The sequence below is a fragment of the Aspergillus versicolor genome, assembly GCF_001890125.1.
Source record: "Aspergillus versicolor CBS 583.65 unplaced genomic scaffold ASPVEscaffold_4, whole genome shotgun sequence".
Taxonomy (NCBI): domain Eukaryota; kingdom Fungi; phylum Ascomycota; class Eurotiomycetes; order Eurotiales; family Aspergillaceae; genus Aspergillus; species Aspergillus versicolor.
In genome coordinates this window covers 1666297-1683123 of record NW_024467527.1, presented here as the reverse complement: position 1 = coordinate 1683123, position 16827 = coordinate 1666297, and the positions used below count along the sequence as shown (strand labels likewise).

The 16827-nt window shown below is 51.8% G+C and overlaps 8 protein-coding genes across 8 annotated transcripts; 5 read left to right on the top strand and 3 right to left on the bottom strand.

The window, feature by feature from the left end:
* The first annotated feature begins 416 nt into the window (after window positions 1-416).
* Window positions 417-3502, top strand: ASPVEDRAFT_71683 (1-phosphatidylinositol 4-kinase LSB6). Its single transcript, XM_040816129.1, has 2 exons — window positions 417-2247; window positions 2305-3502. Exons 1-2 carry the CDS (start codon window positions 748-750, stop codon window positions 3121-3123), a joined length of 2319 nt encoding a protein of 772 aa, XP_040667389.1. The 5' UTR covers window positions 417-747; the 3' UTR covers window positions 3124-3502.
* A 116-nt stretch (window positions 3503-3618) lies between these two features.
* On the top strand, window positions 3619-7622 carry ASPVEDRAFT_41228 (uncharacterized protein). The gene is made up of 3 exons (XM_040812297.1): window positions 3619-3906; window positions 4081-4581; window positions 4643-7622. The coding sequence occupies exons 1-3, from the start codon at window positions 3843-3845 to the stop codon at window positions 7432-7434; spliced, it is 3357 nt and encodes a 1118-aa protein (XP_040667388.1). The 5' UTR covers window positions 3619-3842; the 3' UTR covers window positions 7435-7622.
* A 94-nt stretch (window positions 7623-7716) lies between these two features.
* On the bottom strand, window positions 7717-8383 carry ASPVEDRAFT_83155 (med21 domain-containing protein; the record flags this gene model as incomplete). The annotated part of the gene is made up of 2 exons (XM_040817326.1): window positions 7717-8283; window positions 8342-8383. The coding sequence occupies 2 exons, from the start codon at window positions 8381-8383 to the stop codon at window positions 7717-7719; spliced, it is 609 nt and encodes a 202-aa protein (XP_040667387.1).
* Window positions 8384-8688: 305 nt separating this feature from the next.
* ASPVEDRAFT_112469 (uncharacterized protein) lies at window positions 8689-9528 on the top strand (the record flags this gene model as incomplete). Its single annotated transcript, XM_040805609.1, has 1 exon — window positions 8689-9528. A coding segment is annotated over one exon (840 nt), but the record flags the coding sequence as incomplete, so codon positions are not given.
* Window positions 9529-9655: 127 nt separating this feature from the next.
* Window positions 9656-10352, bottom strand: ASPVEDRAFT_83153 (kinetochore Spc24 family protein; the record flags this gene model as incomplete). The annotated part of the gene is made up of 3 exons (XM_040817324.1): window positions 9656-9833; window positions 9882-10279; window positions 10326-10352. The coding sequence occupies 3 exons, from the start codon at window positions 10350-10352 to the stop codon at window positions 9656-9658; spliced, it is 603 nt and encodes a 200-aa protein (XP_040667385.1).
* Window positions 10353-10518: 166 nt separating this feature from the next.
* Window positions 10519-11337, top strand: ASPVEDRAFT_41224 (mitochondrial fission 1 protein). Its single transcript, XM_040812296.1, has 4 exons — window positions 10519-10621; window positions 10674-10692; window positions 10744-10837; window positions 10885-11337. The coding sequence occupies exons 1-4, from the start codon at window positions 10600-10602 to the stop codon at window positions 11209-11211; spliced, it is 462 nt and encodes a 153-aa protein (XP_040667384.1). The 5' UTR covers window positions 10519-10599; the 3' UTR covers window positions 11212-11337.
* A 566-nt stretch (window positions 11338-11903) lies between these two features.
* ASPVEDRAFT_28278 (uncharacterized protein) lies at window positions 11904-15259 on the top strand (the record flags this gene model as incomplete). The annotated part of the gene is made up of 6 exons (XM_040810093.1): window positions 11904-12592; window positions 12650-13114; window positions 13192-13327; window positions 13490-13555; window positions 13615-13775; window positions 13834-15259. The coding sequence occupies 6 exons, from the start codon at window positions 11904-11906 to the stop codon at window positions 15257-15259; spliced, it is 2943 nt and encodes a 980-aa protein (XP_040667383.1).
* Window positions 15260-15319: 60 nt separating this feature from the next.
* ASPVEDRAFT_129847 (putative aminotransferase family protein (LolT)) lies at window positions 15320-16785 on the bottom strand (the record flags this gene model as incomplete). Its single annotated transcript, XM_040806667.1, has 2 exons — window positions 15320-16046; window positions 16103-16785. The coding sequence occupies 2 exons, from the start codon at window positions 16783-16785 to the stop codon at window positions 15320-15322; spliced, it is 1410 nt and encodes a 469-aa protein (XP_040667382.1).
* Between the last annotated feature and the right edge of the window lie 42 nt (window positions 16786-16827).

Sequence of the window (16827 nt, the reverse complement as noted above, 5' to 3'; positions counted from 1 at the left end):
ATTTCCTGGATAATCTGCACTGTAAAATAATGTAGAAAGGTTGAAAATCATCAGACTTTAAAGACAAACCCAGGAGAGTCGCTCTGGCACGTCGACGGTTCGAGACGGAGATCGTTTTCAGGGGCGTCTAGAAAAGTCAAGGTGTTATTTTTTTGCTTGTTTCTGTTTTTGGTGCGATGAAGCTTTGGTGGAGCGCCTGGCATGAGATTTGTGGCGGTGCGCCATGGAAATCCTGTAATATTGTGACAATCCCTTTCTGTAAGCCATCTTCTGGCCACTCACAAACCGTAGAATTATCGCCGCCTAGTTTAAATACGGTATAATACAGTACCACACTAATCTCCCGTTCCAGTTCCCACCGAGGCCGAAGCCACCTGGGCAGTCCTTCATAGTGAGACGTGGACGTGCCGGTTCTCGCCTCCCTGTCAGTTGTCTTCATTTTTGCTGAACACCACGACCACGAACTAGATGACGGAGTCGGTCTCAACTACTGGTTTTCCTTTCCTCCGTTGTTGATATTTGTCTTCCGCATATTCTCCACGCATCGCCTTCGCTTTTTCGTCCCCTACGACCGCCTTCTCGTCCATCCCCTTTTTTATACCCCGGATTCGAACCCAGCACCGGTGTAATGGTAATGCCTTGAAGAATTGTCATTTGTCCTTTTTACTTCCCTCTTAATTCGCGGCTTCGTCTTCTCGCCATTCATTTACACCTTTTTACAAACTATATTTTTTATTCGATAGAATTATGCCGAAGAACAATCGACCTGCGACGTCTGGTTATGCCCGTTTGGCCCAGGAGGAGGAGGATAGACATAACGACCCCTACGAATATTCGGACGACGATGAATTGTACAACACTTCCAGCACAGCCAATCCCTATGGTACACAATATGAACCCATTTCGACTCGAGGCTCGATGCCGCCCGGGTCAGGGACACCCCCGGAGCCCCGACGGAGATCGAGCGGGCACCATCGTCGAGGGCGGCGCAACTCGGCTGTGGATATTAAGGCGATCAATGCACGTCTTGAGCGCTGGGCGGAGGAGTTTGCCTCGAAATTTAAGATCCACCGTGTAAAAGGAAAGACACTGGAGGAGGAGAAGCTGGAGATCTATCACTCTGTTTTCCAGCCTCCGCCTGGTATCCAACCGATCACGGCTGAGGAATTGGACTCGGAGGAGGCCGAAACTGCTACAAGGAAGGCTCGAGATGGATTCGAGGAGGTTGTGGAGAGTGTGCGGTTGGCCATAGAACTGGGAGTTCACCCGCGCATGATTTCCCAAGGCAGTTCGGGGAGTTACTTTGCACGCAATGGCGAAGGCAAAGTTGTCGGGGTTTTCAAACCCAAGGATGAAGAGCCTTATGCGTCGCGAAATCCCAAATGGACCAAGTGGATACATCGCAATCTATTCCCTTGTTTCTTTGGCCGTGCCTGCTTGATTCCTAACCTCTCCTACGTCTCCGAAGCGGCTGCCTATGTGCTCGACTCTCGTCTCCGTACCAACATGGTCCCTTATACCGATATAGTGTGGTTGTCTTCCAAGTCGTTTTATTACGATTTCTGGGATCGAAGAAAGGCTTGGATGGGCAAGAAATCCCTCCCTCATAAGGCTGGCAGTTTTCAGGTTTTCCTTAAGGGATACAGAGATGCCAACCTCTTCCTCAGAGAGCACCCGTGGCCCGATCAGACAAATACCGGTTTCCGTGCCGAGGACGCGCCGAGACGCAAGAAACGGCCTTGGAATGAGGCATGCCGACCGTCTGGGATACAGTCCGACGATGAAGATGAGGAAGACGACATGGAAGACTATGCTCGCACGCCATCCCCACAAGAAGAAAGCCAGGAACGGCGGTTTTACTGGACCGAAACACTCAAACAATCTTTCCGAGAAGAGCTGGAAAAGCTAGTTATTCTGGACTACATCATGCGGAATACGGATCGTGGTTTGGACAACTGGATGATCAAGATTGATTGGAAGACTGAGGATGTCTCGATCGTTGCAGAGCCTCCGAAGCAAAACCAAAATGAAACCCAACAGGACGACGACGATTACTTGGTACCCCCACGGCCGGTCTCAGTCAACTCGGACAAACCACGCTCACCTTCATACCCCTATCGACGACACGAGACGATGCAGGCTGTGAGCCGCACGGGAACGCCCTTGAATGCCCAGGAGGCTCCGGCGACTATCCAAATTGGAGCCATCGACAATAGTTTGTCGTGGCCATGGAAACATCCCGATGCTGTGCGTACACTATTACCTACTATGTAGCCGTTGTTTTTTTGCTAACAATTTCTTCAGTGGCGTAGTTTCCCCTTTGGCTGGTTGTTTTTGCCGGTTTCTCTGATCGGGCAGCCATTCTCTAAGAGGACTCGAGACCATTTCCTGCCATTATTAACCTCGACCGCCTGGTGGAGTGGCACTCAGATGGCTTTGCGACGTGTGTTTTCGCAAGACGATGATTTCAAAGAGAGCATGTTTGCGAGACAGATTGCCGTCATGAAGGGCCAAGCGTGGAACGTAGTGGAAACACTAAAACACTCTGATCATGGCCCGCTTGAGCTTACGCGGAGAACCCGCGTTTGTGTTTGGGACGACCTGGTAGATGTCCCTGTTGCCATCCCTCTTCGTGGACCGTCAACGGAAGCCCAGCGACGTAAGGTCAGAACTTACGACGACCGCTACGACCCCGACAACGAAGAAATGGATATTGGCGCTGCTATGGCTGATCAGGACTTGATGGGATTTGCGTCCCCCCCGAGCGACCTTCCTAACCCAAATCGGTTTGAACTCAACCGCGCCCGTGGATCTCAGGATTCTGGACGCCCTCAAACAGCCAGCACCACAGACTATGGGCTTAGCCGCGGCAGTACTGATGCGTCTAGTTCAAGGAAGAATGGTGACGCAAACTGGCCGTCACTTCCACCCAGACCTGGTAACAAACATCAGAAACACAGTTCCCTCTCCGACGCACGAGGTCAAATTATCTGGAGCAGTGACGATTTGGAAGGCGACCTCGGTTATGCCGCCGCCGAGGGCATGGAAGGAAACCAGCGCAAAGTTATTGTTGAACGATTAGAGGCTGTCAAGAGTAAAAACCCTGTTTTTACGTGGTGCTAACGCTTTACTTTTGCTTTCTCTGCCACAATTTACCCTGTCTGAGTTGTTATACTAGATGCGACAGTTAGTTCGCTTGCATGACTCTTTCTCTTTCTTCACCTCCACCCCTACCCTCATCATGACTTTATATTCCTTTCATCTTATTTTTATTTAGCGTCCTTGTTGCGGCAAACAGGCATGAGGAGTCTCTTAGCTACGAGGAGTGGCTTTTGGCTGGGAATTACCACCCCAATGTTGTATTGTATATAGACGTATAGCTAGCTTCTTTACTAATTATCATGGTCCCCGGAGGAATCTCGCCATTTTTCCTGTAAGTTGGAGATGTCTCGAAATTAGGAAGAAAATGAGACTTGTTTTGAGAGGTCGTGAGGCCAGAGTGAAGCTCCGCAGGGTTTGCTGGTAGTGAGGCCATTCCGAGCCGGCGATGATGTCGTGCCGCCTGCGGATATCTTATCTTGGTCTCACTATCGGAATCTTCTCTTGGCGACATCACCGTCGAGGCAGCAGGACTGATCGCGACCTCGTTTTCTCGCTCTCTTCTCCTCCTTTTCCTTTCTTCTTCCGTGTCTCACCTTCCTCCTCTTTCTTCCTTCCGGCGATCTGCGTCGTTGCGATAGAATCCCCACGCTTAGATCGTTTCTCTTTCCTTGCCACCTCGTCATCCCTCCACTTCATCGAGTCCCTCCTATCCCTTCCGAGAAGGGACGGATGAAACCCCAATGGCCTCTCACGCTCATATGCTTCTTAACCCGAGGGCTTATAAAAAGCAAATTCCCAAAAATGGTGAGGATCTGAATGCTGGTCTCCAATTTTTGCCAGAGCCCTCACATGATTCGGACTTTGGCCCCGATACCCAACATGAACCCTCTTCTTCCCTCTCCTCCCCGATACAACAGCCCACCACTCCTGCGAATGGACCCCGCGACGTCGACTCGGAAGGCTCACATCAAGAAACAGGTCAGCAAAACATGAACCATCAGCAGCGCGGCGCCGCCTCGCCTGTTGCGCCGCAATCTGTCGCACACCATTTGCTAAGTCCGCAACGCCCACCTTCCGCTCATCGCGCGAGTCCCATGCGCTCTCAGTACCCTTCGTCGACTGGCTCGACGAGCGCCAGTTCCTCTCCGCAACCCCCGAGTACCATGATGCCGGACCTGGATTTCGAGTTTACGAATGCATCCGATATAGACTTCAGCGACGGGAAACGAAGCGTGGATTTGGTAGATTTGGACGATGATGCCGGCTTGAGGCACGGCAACCTAATCGAAAACATGTATGGGGTGGAGCGACGGACAGGAACGCCCTACAAGCGCATCAAAATGGATAACGATAATAACGAGAAAACGAAGCGAGGACCTATTGCGGGCAATTCTGGCCTAGGGGAATACATGAAAGAAAACGACGGGGAGACGTCCAGTTCCACTGCGATAACGCCAGACGTTGTCGATCTGACTCTTGGTAAGGAGCTGCCTGCGGAAAAACCTCAAAAGGGCTGCATGCTAATCATTTTGGACATTAGATGCTTCGGCGAATAACGACGACGACGATCTTCAAGTTACCGGATCCAATAACTTGAGTGTCCAGAGAGTTTGCTATGGAAAGTTGGAAAATGCGACAATCCAGGCATCGTTGATTCCTATGCCGGCGCCGCAGACGATTTTAGGAGACTCGTCATACTGGCCATCGATGAAGTTGGGAGTTCTTCGACAAGCGGGCCAGGGAAACAATCGAATTGAGGTTTCGGATCCGCATGAGAAAGTTTTTGGTGTTGTCGATTCAAAGACTGCTGCGGTGATTGTACCTCTGCTGGACTCCCCAGCTTTGAAGGTGGAAATTACTGCTCGTCTGGATTTGCGCAAAAAGCTACCTCTAGAAGTGCCATGGAGTCCTTGCTCATCGAACTTTCGAGCATCAATCAATCTATATGGTCTCCGCCAGGATGCGGAAAGGGTTGGCAATTATCTTGGCCAACACAACGTTTGGCTTGCTGCCCCGTTTTCTGTTGAGCAAGGTGTTCCTGTTTTTAACCCGCACGCCGAGAGGAGGCGCCTGCAGCCGAACTGGACGCCAACAGGAACACCGCGGAATCGGACACAGGTCAATTATGAAGTGCGGTCGGCCGAGGAAGTGACCGACGCGGTTATGAAAATGTTTGATCAACTCCAAAGTGCCGACAACATTCCTGAAAGGGAACCCCCATCGCTTGTTACAACGCCATTGCTCCGGCACCAGAAGCAAGCTTTGTGGTTTATGACTGAGAAAGAACGTCCTCGCAAATTTGGGCCCAAGGAGGAGGACAATAATTCTCTCTGGAGGCTAGAACATCGTGCCAATGGGGCCAAGATATTCCGAGAGGTTATTAGCGGCACAACTGTTGATCAGGAGCCACCGCAAAGCTTGGGCGGATTGTTGGCCGATATGATGGGTCTGGGAAAGACCCTAAGCATCCTGTCTTTGGTTGTTTCCACGCTCACGGAGTCCCAGGAGTGGGCAAGCATGATCCCGCCGCCCGAACTGGTGAAGAGCCGGCCGGGCATTCGGAACACGAAGACAACCCTTCTTGTGGTCCCTCTGAGCACCGTCAATAACTGGGTTACGCAAATTAAAGAGCATTTGCAGGCAGATTCAGTTTCGTCATACGTTTTTCATGGTTCTTCCCGAACTACCAGTGTTGATGAGCTCTCCAAATACGACCTGGTGATTACAACGTACAGCATTGTCCTCAGCGAACTTTCCGGTCGTGGCTCGAAGCGGGCTGGAGCCAGCCCATTGACAAAAATGAATATGTTTCGTATTGTCCTGGATGAGGCTCACACGATTCGAGAGCAGACCGCGGCTCAAACACAGGCAATATTCAGGTTGCACTCCCAGCGGCGCTGGTCAGTAACGGGCACTCCGATACAAAACCGATTAGAAGATCTTCTCTCTGTCACCAAGTTTTTGGGTCTTTACCCGTATGACGACAGGGGCCGATTCGGCATGCACATCTTGAGTAGGTTCAAAACAGGAGATACGACAGTGCTTGCTAGTCTGCGTGTCCTGGTCGATTCATTCACCCTCCGGCGCGTTAAGGACAAGATTGATCTGCCGCCACGACATGATAAAATTGTGATGCTCGACTTCACTGAGCCCGAGAAACAGTTGCACGAATTCTTCCGGAAAGAATCGAACGTCATGATGCGGGTAATTGCTGGCGAAGACAAAACTCAGATGAAGGGACGAATGTATCATCATATCTTGAAGGCTATGATGATTCTTCGTCAGATCAGCGCTCATGGTAAGGAGTTGCTTGATAGCGATGAGCGAGCGCGGATCAAGGGGCTGAGCGTGCACGACGCTATTGACCTTGAGGAGGGGCCTAGTGAAGGCGCGGGTGCAACTGACAAGAAGGCATACGAAATGTTCACCTTGATGCAAGAGTCATCTGCGGACACATGTGCCCTTTGCAGTAGGCGCTTGGAGGAACCAAATTCCGACACAAACGGGGCTTCCAACCCCGGAAAGACCGATATAATGGCCATTGTGCTTCCTTGTTTGGATGTTTTGTGTGCGGAGTGTTTTTCATCCTGGAAGCAAGCGTTCGATAATCAAGTTGGAGGCCCGGACTCTTTCGATATAAGGTGCAATGTCTGCGACGGTTGGATCCCGGCTTCGTACTCGAAAATAACGGCAAATGGCCTACAGGAGTACGTAATGGAACAGGCTCGGGCAAAACAAAGCCGAAAGCAAGCAAAAGTTCTAGGCGAGTACGAAGGCCCGCATACGAAGACCAACGCCCTCCTTTCACATCTTGTCTCCACGGCAGAGGAGAGCGCACAACTTCCTGAGGGCGAACCGCCACTCAAAAGCGTGGTATTTTCCGCATGGACGTCGCATTTGGATCTGATTGAAATTGCGCTCCGAGACCGAGGGCTGACTGGATATACGCGCCTCGACGGAACGATGACTCTAGCAGCGCGTAACAAGGCGCTAGATACTTTTCGCGACGACAACGACATAACAATTCTTTTGGCAACAATTGGAGCCGGCGGTGTTGGGCTCAACTTGACTGCCGCATCTCACGTGTACGTAATGGAGCCGCAATACAACCCGGCCGCGGTGGCACAAGCCATTGACCGAGTGCACCGACTCGGGCAGACGCGCGAAGTGACGACAGTTCAATTCATCATGAAAGAAAGTATAGAAGAGAAGATCGCCGAGCTGGCGAAAAAGAAGCAACAGTTAGCGGATATGAGTTTGAACCGGGGAAAACTTGATAAATCGGAGGTTCAAGAGAAGAGAATGAGAGAATACCGCAGTTTATTCAAGTGATGCATCACATTATATATTCATTGATTTTGTTTTCTTTTGCGCAGGTTGGGCTTGGTTTGGCTTCTTCATATTGATACCCAAAGTTTTTATTTTTTGTTATTCCCACTCACCATTTGGTTGATATTTTGCATCATGGACTTAGAACCATAAAGAGAGACGAGACGACGCAAGTCAATGGCATATCTAGCTAATGATAATCCGATTCCAATCTACGGAGAGCGAAAAAAAGTATAGGCAAGAGTGACCCTTCGTAGAATGTATTATTGAAGAAATGAACTTTAATCATTTTGGCGCTCCATAGATACCATTATCCACAGCGCCCAAAACCCCTTCCACCCTCTTACGCAGCACCCTCAACTCCTTCACCCTTCGCTGCCTCTCCTCCTCGACCCCCCTCAGCTCCCTCTCCAACTCCCTTATCCGCTTCTCTTGCTCCGCCTCACTCGACCCAATCCCCGGAAGCACCGAAATCAAGTACTCAATCTGCTGCTCCTTAATAACCAGATCGCGCGCCAACTCCCTCTGCCTTGCTGCAAAAGTCCTTGGTGAGTCTGGCCGCGGCGGTAGTCCTTCTTCCCCCACAGCTCCTGCGGCTTCACCTCCGATATTACTAGGATTTGGCCCCGGAGTTGTTGCTGCGCCTGGTCCTCCGGGCCCGCCGGAGGGAGACGCTTGTGATGTGGAACTGTTGAGGATTGCGGCTGCGCTGGCGGCGATGGGTGGGTTGGTTGAGTTCTTTTGGATTTTGGCGAGGGCGGGTGCAGACGTTGGGTTCTGGGGTGTAGTTGCGGGGGAATTGTCGTGGTAAGTTGTTAAGTAGCCGATTGTTGCGTAGAATTGGGTTGCGAGCTGTGATGGGTGTTAGTTTTGTTGCTGGAGAGGGAGAGGGGCCGACGTAGGTAGGTACCTGGTCAAGACATGTTTGGAGTTGTGTGAGTATGTCTGCCATTTTTATTTGGCCGCCTGATAGCTTGAGTGAAGAGCGGGATTGTATACAGGACTTGAAGTGCGTGAACGTGAAGGATGAGATTGAGATGAAGCTAAAGTGGTCCGCCTTATCAGATGCGATCGTCATAAATTGGAGTCGGACTTGGGTACACCGCCCTGGAGCTCCAACAACTGCATCATTTGGTACAGCAACAACAACAATCAAAACTCAAAATAATACTGTATCTAATCCTAAAATGCCGAGAAATGAAACCCACTCACCCCCTCCTCTCACTCCCGCTTTCGCCTCAAATCGCAACTAAACGATCCATCACCCCTCTCACCCGCCGCCTTTTCCAACTCCCAACTCCCCCCGCAAATCCCTCCCCCTCACACACCGATCTCCCCTCTTTTCTCTCTTACGCCCAGCGCACCGCCCTTCCCGAATCAACGACAACATACCAAGGCACAATTTATGAATATGTCGTGCAATCCCATCTTCGAACCGCTGCCTTCAATCTCCACCGCGTCGGTGGACGCTCAGACCTAGGCATCGATCTGCAAGGAACATGGCACGTCGGGCCAAATCAAGTGCTTGACCCGCCAGTCCGGGTAATAGTACAATGCAAGGCGTTGAAGACAAAGATTGGGCCGAATATTGTGCGAGAATTGGAGGGGGTCACGGCGCGGCATTTTGCACCGAGCGGGGGCGTCGGTGCGGGCGTGCTTGTTAGCCCGCGAGAGGCGACGAAGGGGGTGCGTGAGGCGCTGGGGAGGAGTGGAATGCCGCTCGTTTGGATTATGATGGGGCGGGAGGGGAGTGTGAGGCAGGTTTTGTGGAATGGGAGGGTGGAGGGATTGGGGCTTGGTGGTCTGGGTGTTGAGGTTTTCTATCCTGCCGATGCAGGAGAGGATAGTGATGGGCATGGGTATGGGAAAGGAAAAGCTAGGTTAACGTGGGATGGGACGGAGGTGCAGGCGATGGACGAGGTTGAGGAGGGGATGAGGCTGTTGGAGGATGAGTGGATGGCGAAGTGGGAGCGGACAGGGCTGGGAAGCATCTCGGATGAGGAGTTATTAGATGCCGTGGAGAGGATTTTGCCCGGCACGAGGCCGATAATGATCTCGGAAGGGGAGAGAGATGCGGTGGCTAGAGGTTTGTTATCGAGCTAACCTGGCTCTGCCAGTGTATGTTATTACAAAGATGATATGTATGATATCCCTCAGGTAATGTATATATAGTAAAATAATCAATTGGGTATCTGTCCTACACCGTAACGCCAAATAAACGTGCTTAGCCCTGCATAGTTGACCAGAAATAGTTCGAATAGAAGAAGCGCGAGAACTTCGGATCGAGGTTGACGACGTGAACGTCGGCCTTGCGGCTGTTGCGGATGACAGCCTTGGTGAAGTTTCCCGCCTCATCGGGCTCAATGTCAATGCCCATCGCGCGGTAGATCTTCAAACGTAGCCTGTTACTGTTAGCAAAGATCATGCCTATTTATAAAAAAAAAACATACAGAATGGCGTCGTCGGCCTCCCTCTCTCTCCGCGTCGGCTCATCGCCTTCAATACCCTGCGCTTCCAGATCCGCCAGCCGCTCCTTCAGCATCTCCAGTTCGCTCTCTAGCCGCTCGCTCTCAATTTCTAGCTCGGATGCAGCCTTTGCAACTCGGAATTTCTTCGTGTCTAGCTCGACCATGGCAGTAGAGTGTTTACTTGCATCGTGGGCGGTAACGGCCTCATCATGTTGGGTGTTTAACGACTGGAGGTGACGCGAGAGCTTTCGCAAGGCGGACTCGGCCTCGCGCATGCGAAGATCGCGAGACTGTTGGAGTGTCGCAAGGGAGTCATTGATGCGGGAGACGGCTTGTTTGTCGGGCGCGATGTTAAAGTTGCCGATTGTGTGATGGATAAGCTGAGACGTCAGTATTTAATTAGTTAATACGCGTGGAAGTCCTTACTGTAGAGGGATTCTCGTCGAGCAACATCGTGACTTCGTTAATAATCGTTTCTATTGTTGACCACAAAAAGAGATGAAGCTTTTCGATGACATGGAGGGGATGTATTGAATTTGGTATTGCCGATACCGTTGGGAGGGCAACCGCCACAACTCCACGTGCACCGCCTCGTCATTTGCGAATTATGAAACTGCCTGTTTTCCTGACATCACTCACGATAGCTCATACCTAGACTTTTAAGCCGCTAAAAGCTCTGGTCTGGTATTCTGAAAACAATATGACTTCTTCAAACCTTCCTTGTACGTGTTCCGAGCTGCTCCAGAGCGTGTGTTGTTTACTGACCAAATCCAGATGCCGCTGATGCTGAAAGGTCTCTTCTCTCCGCTTTAACAAGCCATGGGCAGTAACTAACTGAAAATAGCCCGCTAAAACCAGCGGAGCTTCAGGTCCTGCGCGCGCAGTATGAAAAGGAAGGCGACTACGTCGGTGTCCAAACCAAGTTCAACTACGCCTGGGTATGCCCCTCTCTGCAAAGGGTGCCTGAATCCTACTGACAAAGCAGGGTTTAATCAAATCCAACTCTCGAACCGAACAACAAGAAGGTGTCCGTTTACTATCTGAGATCTTCCGTGCTCACCCCGAACGACGTCGCGAATGCCTCTTTTATCTGGCGCTGGGCAACTACAAACTGGGCAACTATGGAGAGGCCCGCCGCTACAACGACCTTCTCATTGACAAGGAACCGGGAAATCTGCAGGCGGCCAGTCTACGGACCTTGATCGATGACAAGGTGTCTCGTGAAGGAATGGTGGGGATCGCTATTGTCGGAGGGCTGGCCCTCGCTGCCGGCGTAGTAGGTGGAATGCTGTTCCGTGGGCAGCGGCGATAAGCAAACGGATATACTTAGGTGGCGGAGCTGTATATACATGATGATGTTGACGATGATATCCGTCTCTCTCCCTCTCTGCTCTCACGCTTCTCTTTGTGTTTGTGCTTTGTTTTATTTTTTTTTTTTTTTTTTGCGTTGGACCGTGAGTGTTTGTCTGGGCTCTTAGCATGTCATACATACTTTAGGCGTTCTCGGCGGGAGAAGAAATGACCCCGAGATTGGAATATAATTCTAATTTTTATTCACCCGTTTATCATCGAATAATAAATCATTTGTGTCACCCAAGGAAAGTGTGAATAAGGCACTGCACAAGGCTCCTTATGGACTGCGCCACAGCAGCCGAGGCTAACGTCATCCAAGTCACAGCTGGACGAGTCAGGCAATCTTATCTGCCGTCTCATCTTCTTGTTCACAGCATCAGTTTGTGAAAGGCCTGATCTGCCTTGTGTATATTAATCCGCCTCTTGCTTCTTTGAGATCTCTGACGCTTCTTTGCGGTGCAAAATGATCATATCCGCTGGTGCCTGCCAGTCTTTCAAATCATGAACAGCGCCTTTATTGCTTGACTGATTGGTTTCATTCAAGTATCGCATTCGACCCCTCCTCCCTGGTCCTTGCCTTAGTTTTTCCATCGGGTTATATTCTGTCACTCTAATCTCTCTCATCTGACCTCTACTCCGCACTTCAACATCATGGATACCGACGATCGCGTTCAGTGTCACGCCTGCGGTCGAGTATGGCCCCGCCGCCTGCATGACAGCCTGGAGTGCCCGCACTGCGGCTCCGATTTTACTGAAATCGTTTGTATTCCGAATCTGACTTTGTTCAATGAACTATATTCACGCGCGCAGATTGAAATTCCTCCCGACACGGACCCCGAACCCGAACTCTCACACCCCGACCCCCCCGAGACCTTCCCTGGCGACCGCTCGCCATCCCCTCCGCCAGTCAATCCTTGGACTGACCACAACCCATGGGTCCGCATGGACCCTGGGAGAGACAATGGTATGCATGGATGGGACGGAGGTCCTGGCTACCGCTATACCCAGAGAACTTACCGGTCTCCCGGCGGTAACCTCCAGTTCTCTTTCTCAGCACACAGCATGCCACCTCGCAGAGTACCTGGTGTACAAAGAGGGATGGGTTCCGGCCCCGCGATGGATGGCTTGGACTCGTTCTTTCACGGTATTTCCGAACTCAACCGGGAAACTGCTGGAATAAACCGAGAACGGGCTGCGCGTGGCCATGGGCCTAGCTCACCATTCGATGATATGTATGGAGCAGGCAACCGGACAGGCCACAACCAGCCGCATACGGGACTGTTTCCCCGTGATGCAGATGGGCCCCAGCCCATGGACAACCCATTGCGGAGTTTGTCAGAGTAAGTTTACCACAAATATTTAAAAAGACAGGCCTTTCATCTAACCCACTACTGTAGTATTCTTCAATTGTTTCAGTCCAACCTCGCCAACACGCAAACTGGCCCCGGTGGGCCCCATGTGCGTGTTGTGACTGGAGGCGGAGCGCCTATAGGGCAGCTCATTTCTACACTCTTAAGCATGCGCAGCGGCGATGCAGTATACTCCCAGGAAGAGCTAGACCGGATAATATCACAACTAGCGGAGCAGAATGGGGACCGCACTGCTGCGCCCCCAGCCTCTCAGGATGCCATTCACGCCCTCCCGAAGAAAGCAGTCACCAAGGATATGCTGGGAGGCGTTGAAAGCACCGAATGTTCGATTTGCATGGACGCTGTCAAAGTCGACGACCAGGTCACCGTTCTTCCCTGCACACACTGGTTCCATCCGCAGTGCATCGAAATGTGGCTGAGTCAACATAACACTTGCCCACATTGTCGACGAGCAATAGACCCAACGAGTGAGGAAGCGACAACAACGGCGCCGTAAGTATACGCCCAGTACAGGCTCACATCATGAATTGGTAACTGATGATCTTTTCTTTTTTTCACCTTTTGTGCAGATCCGAGGGGAACCCTAACCAAACTAGACGACCAGGCTCGTTCTCGAGATCCAGCGCACATTCTTCATTTGATGAAGAGCAGGGTCCCAGTTCACGGACAAGCCGTGGTGAAGGATCGGGAAGTTGGGCTGGATGGGTTCGTAGTCGACTTGGCGGGGGAGATTGATGTTTGGGGTTTGCTTTTTCTTTTTGCTTCTCTTAGTGTTTAATTCCTTTTGTTTTTTTTTTTTTTTTGAAAGTGTTACCCTTAGCTTGAATAGCAGAATAGAACATAGGCCTACGATGTAACGAAAAACAGGAATGGCAATTTGGTATCCATGAAACGAACTACGCTGCGAGAATGGAATTCGAGCCGATTCCCCGCGTACCAAATGCTTCATTCTTCTCTCCACAACTCCAACTCACTACTACCCCGCCATGAAGACTCTCTTTCGCAACGCCGTTATCGCCTCACCAACGGAGGCGTCTTGCCTGGCCGTGGAAGATGATCGTATTGTTTACGTGGGCTCCGAGCAGAATGCTCCTGTGTCTGACCAGCAGGTTGACCTAGCTGGACGGCGAGTTCTGCCGGGTTTCATTGATGGGTAGGTGTATTATCCCACCTCTATGTATTTCACGGTATTAAAAGTAAGATAAAAACAGACATATGCACCTGCTCCTCTTCGGAGCCTCCCTATCCAAAATCGATCTCTCGCAGTGCAAAAACATAGAAGACATCCGGAATGCTATCTGCACAGGTGCCGCTCAACGCCCACACGCAGAACGCCTTTTCTGCAGTGGTTGGATGCATTCCATGACCGATGGCCAGGCACTCGCCAGCATGATCGATGACCTCGACACCCGGCCTATCTTCATCGACTCCAAAGACCTCCACTCCGCCTGGTGCAATTCCGCTGCCCTCGCCGATCTCGGCGTCGACGCTACCACCCCCGATCCAGAGGGGGGAGATATTGCACGCGACAAGGATGGCCGCCCCTCGGGACTCCTTAGCGAAGCTGCGGCCGTTACGATTGTCTGGCCGCATACCGCGCGCGTGGCCTCGGTAGCTGAGAAACACGCGTACGTGCGAAACGCCGTGGCCGCATACAATGCCGCCGGGTACACGGGGATGGTGGAGATGGCCACGGACGAGAATATTTGGGAGACGGTTGCGCAGCTGCGTGCGCAGGAATCCATCCCCATTCGTCTCGCCATGCATTGGATCATCTCGCCTGCCGCGACAGAGGCTGAGGTTCTGTCCCAGGTTGATCGGGCGATCGCCCTACATGCCGAATACAACAAGACGACCTCGCCGGATTTCCGTATAGCAGGGATAAAGGTCATCTGTGATGGAGTAGTGGATGCCTGCACTGCTGCTCTTACTGAGCCCTATAGTACAGCTGTGGCTTCGCCCGCGCCGCTCTGGGAGGCTGGTATCCTCGCCAAGGTCGTGCAGCGGGCCGACGGGGCAGGTCTTCAGTGTGCTCTGCATGCTATCGGTGATGCAGCTGTGCGTCTTGCAATTGATGCCTTAGAGACTGTGAAGCCGGCGGATGGTGTCTCGCGTCGCCACCGTATCGAACACCTCGAGGTCACGGCCCCAGGAGACGCAGAGCGGCTCGCAGCCCTAGGAATAACTGCTAGTATCCAGCCTGTCCATGCTGACCCAGCTATCCTGCGCGCCTGGACTCGCCTTCTCGGACCAGAGCGTGTGCGGCGTGCGTTTGCCTACCGGGAGTTCCATGACAAGGGGGCAAATGTGGCCATTGGGACGGATTCGCCGACGGCGCCGCACCTCCCGTTGCGGAACTTGTATACGGCGACGACGAGACGGTCTGCGCGGGAGCCCCAATGTGAGGAAACCGTGAACCCGGGGTTTGCCTTGAATCTTTTGCAGGCTGTTCAGGCGGCCACGGCTGGGTCGGCGTATTCTTGCTTCGCGGATGATATCACAGGATCTCTAGAGGTGGGGAAGAAGGCTGATTTTGTGATAGTTGATATGGATTGGGATGCAGAGAAGCTGCTGGAGGCAAGAGTTTGCGAAACGTACTTTGATGGGAAGCGTGTCTTTTCCGCTGATGCCAACTAGACAAACTATTTATGTATATATTTGACCTATGCCTCACGAGGGCGGGCCACTGAACCTCATTTATAGACTGGCTTTGGGGACCTTGAGGGTATTCAAAAACCCTTCTACCCCTCCCAGAATCTCCTTTAATATACCAGCCAACCACTCAAAGTCACTTCGATCCAGATAAATTTGCGCACTCAGCCTAGTAAAGAACCACTCTCCATGCGGGAAAATGGGCACGAAGGTGCCCCTTTCCACCAGTTGCGCATGCATCCAATGCGACAAGCTACTCGCATCCTCAGACCGCACATATATCATCCCATTTGATGAATCGGATTCCTTTCGGGCCGGAGGCAGAGATTCAATGATCCTCACCGGCAAGCGTACATTAACCAACGCACATCCCAACCCCCCAGTTTCTCCCTTCACAGCCCTAAGAACTTCCGTCCCCAGCGCCGCAGCGACAACGTCCCCTATTTCCCCCGCCAGTTTCTCAAGGTAGCCATAGATCGCTTCCTCACCGCCGCAGACTTCAGTGCGAAACTTCATTGCAGCGGGGACGCAGGCATATGCGCTGTCGTCGGCTGTCCCGGTGAACTCAAACAGCGTGACGAAGGCTGACTTTGGATCTCCTGTAGTGGGGAGCACAGACGGGAGGAGCTCTTCATCATCTGCTCCCTGGGTGCTCGTTGTAGAAGGAGCCGGTGGGACATAGTTCCATGATGTCGGCAGGCTGGTCCGAATCAGATGCTGGTTCCTTGTTGGAACATAGAGGACCGCGCAAGAGCGCGGGGTATAGAGCCACCTAAACAGTCGAGTTAGCAAAAGAAGAACCCAAGACCAAAATAAAGACACCCATACTTATGACAATTACTCGTAAAAAAGTCCGCCCCGAGCTTATCCAAATCAAGCTTGATCATTCCAACGCCATGCGCTCCATCAATCAGACTCAGAATCCCTAGTTCCCTACAGAGCCTCGTCACCTCTTCAAACGGGAATCTGATGCCCGGGTTCGAGATAATCGTCTCAAAGACAGCGACCCTGGGTACGAGCCCCTCCCGCTTCACCTCTTCCACGACATCGCGAAACCTAGCAACAAGCTCACCCTCTTCAAGCGGGAAAGTATACTTCACTTTCCGCAGCTGAACGCCGCAGCTCTCTTTAAGTGCGAGGAGGCTGCGCTCGACAGCGCCGTAGACTGTGTCGAAGTAGATCACGACATCGTTGGGTGTTATAGTGTGGGTGAAGGCAAGGTTGTGCAGGACCGTGTTCACCCCGGTAGTTGCGTTTTTTACAAGGACGCACTCAGAGACGGGGACATTAAGAAGCGTCGCGAGGGTTTGACGCGATTTGTCAAGAAGGGGTGGTTGGGTGTAGCGGATGAAGATGTCTGGAGCGGCCTCGAGTGACTTTTGAATGGATTGTTGAGCTTCGAGGATTTGAGTCGGGTATGTCCCGAAGGAACCGTGGTTCAGGTTTCGGTAGTTGGGGTCGATGAGGAAGTGGTTTTTCATGGGGCCACCAAAGGAGGTCCGTGAAGCCATATTGTGACTGTTCTTGAGATTTGAAAAGGATGAGATGCAAGG

Excerpts from the sequence above, each read along its gene's own strand:
- ASPVEDRAFT_41228 (XM_040812297.1), top strand. The coding sequence starts at position 3,843 with ATGGCCTCTCACGCTCATATGCTTCTTAACCCGAGGGCTTATAAAAAG. Across the intron at positions 3,907-4,080 it reads AAAGCAAATTCCCAAAAATG|GTCAGCAAAACATGAACCAT; the intron begins GTGAGGATCTGA and ends ATCAAGAAACAG. Across the intron at positions 4,582-4,642 it reads CGTTGTCGATCTGACTCTTG|ATGCTTCGGCGAATAACGAC; the intron begins GTAAGGAGCTGC and ends TTTGGACATTAG.
- ASPVEDRAFT_41224 (XM_040812296.1), top strand. The coding sequence starts at position 10,600 with ATGACTTCTTCAAACCTTCCTT. Across the intron at positions 10,838-10,884 it reads CCAAGTTCAACTACGCCTGG|GGTTTAATCAAATCCAACTC; the intron begins GTATGCCCCTCT and ends CTGACAAAGCAG.
- ASPVEDRAFT_71683 (XM_040816129.1), top strand. The coding sequence starts at position 748 with ATGCCGAAGAACAATCGACCTGCGACGTCTGGTTATGCCCGTTTGGCC. Across the intron at positions 2,248-2,304 it reads CATGGAAACATCCCGATGCT|TGGCGTAGTTTCCCCTTTGG; the intron begins GTGCGTACACTA and ends CAATTTCTTCAG.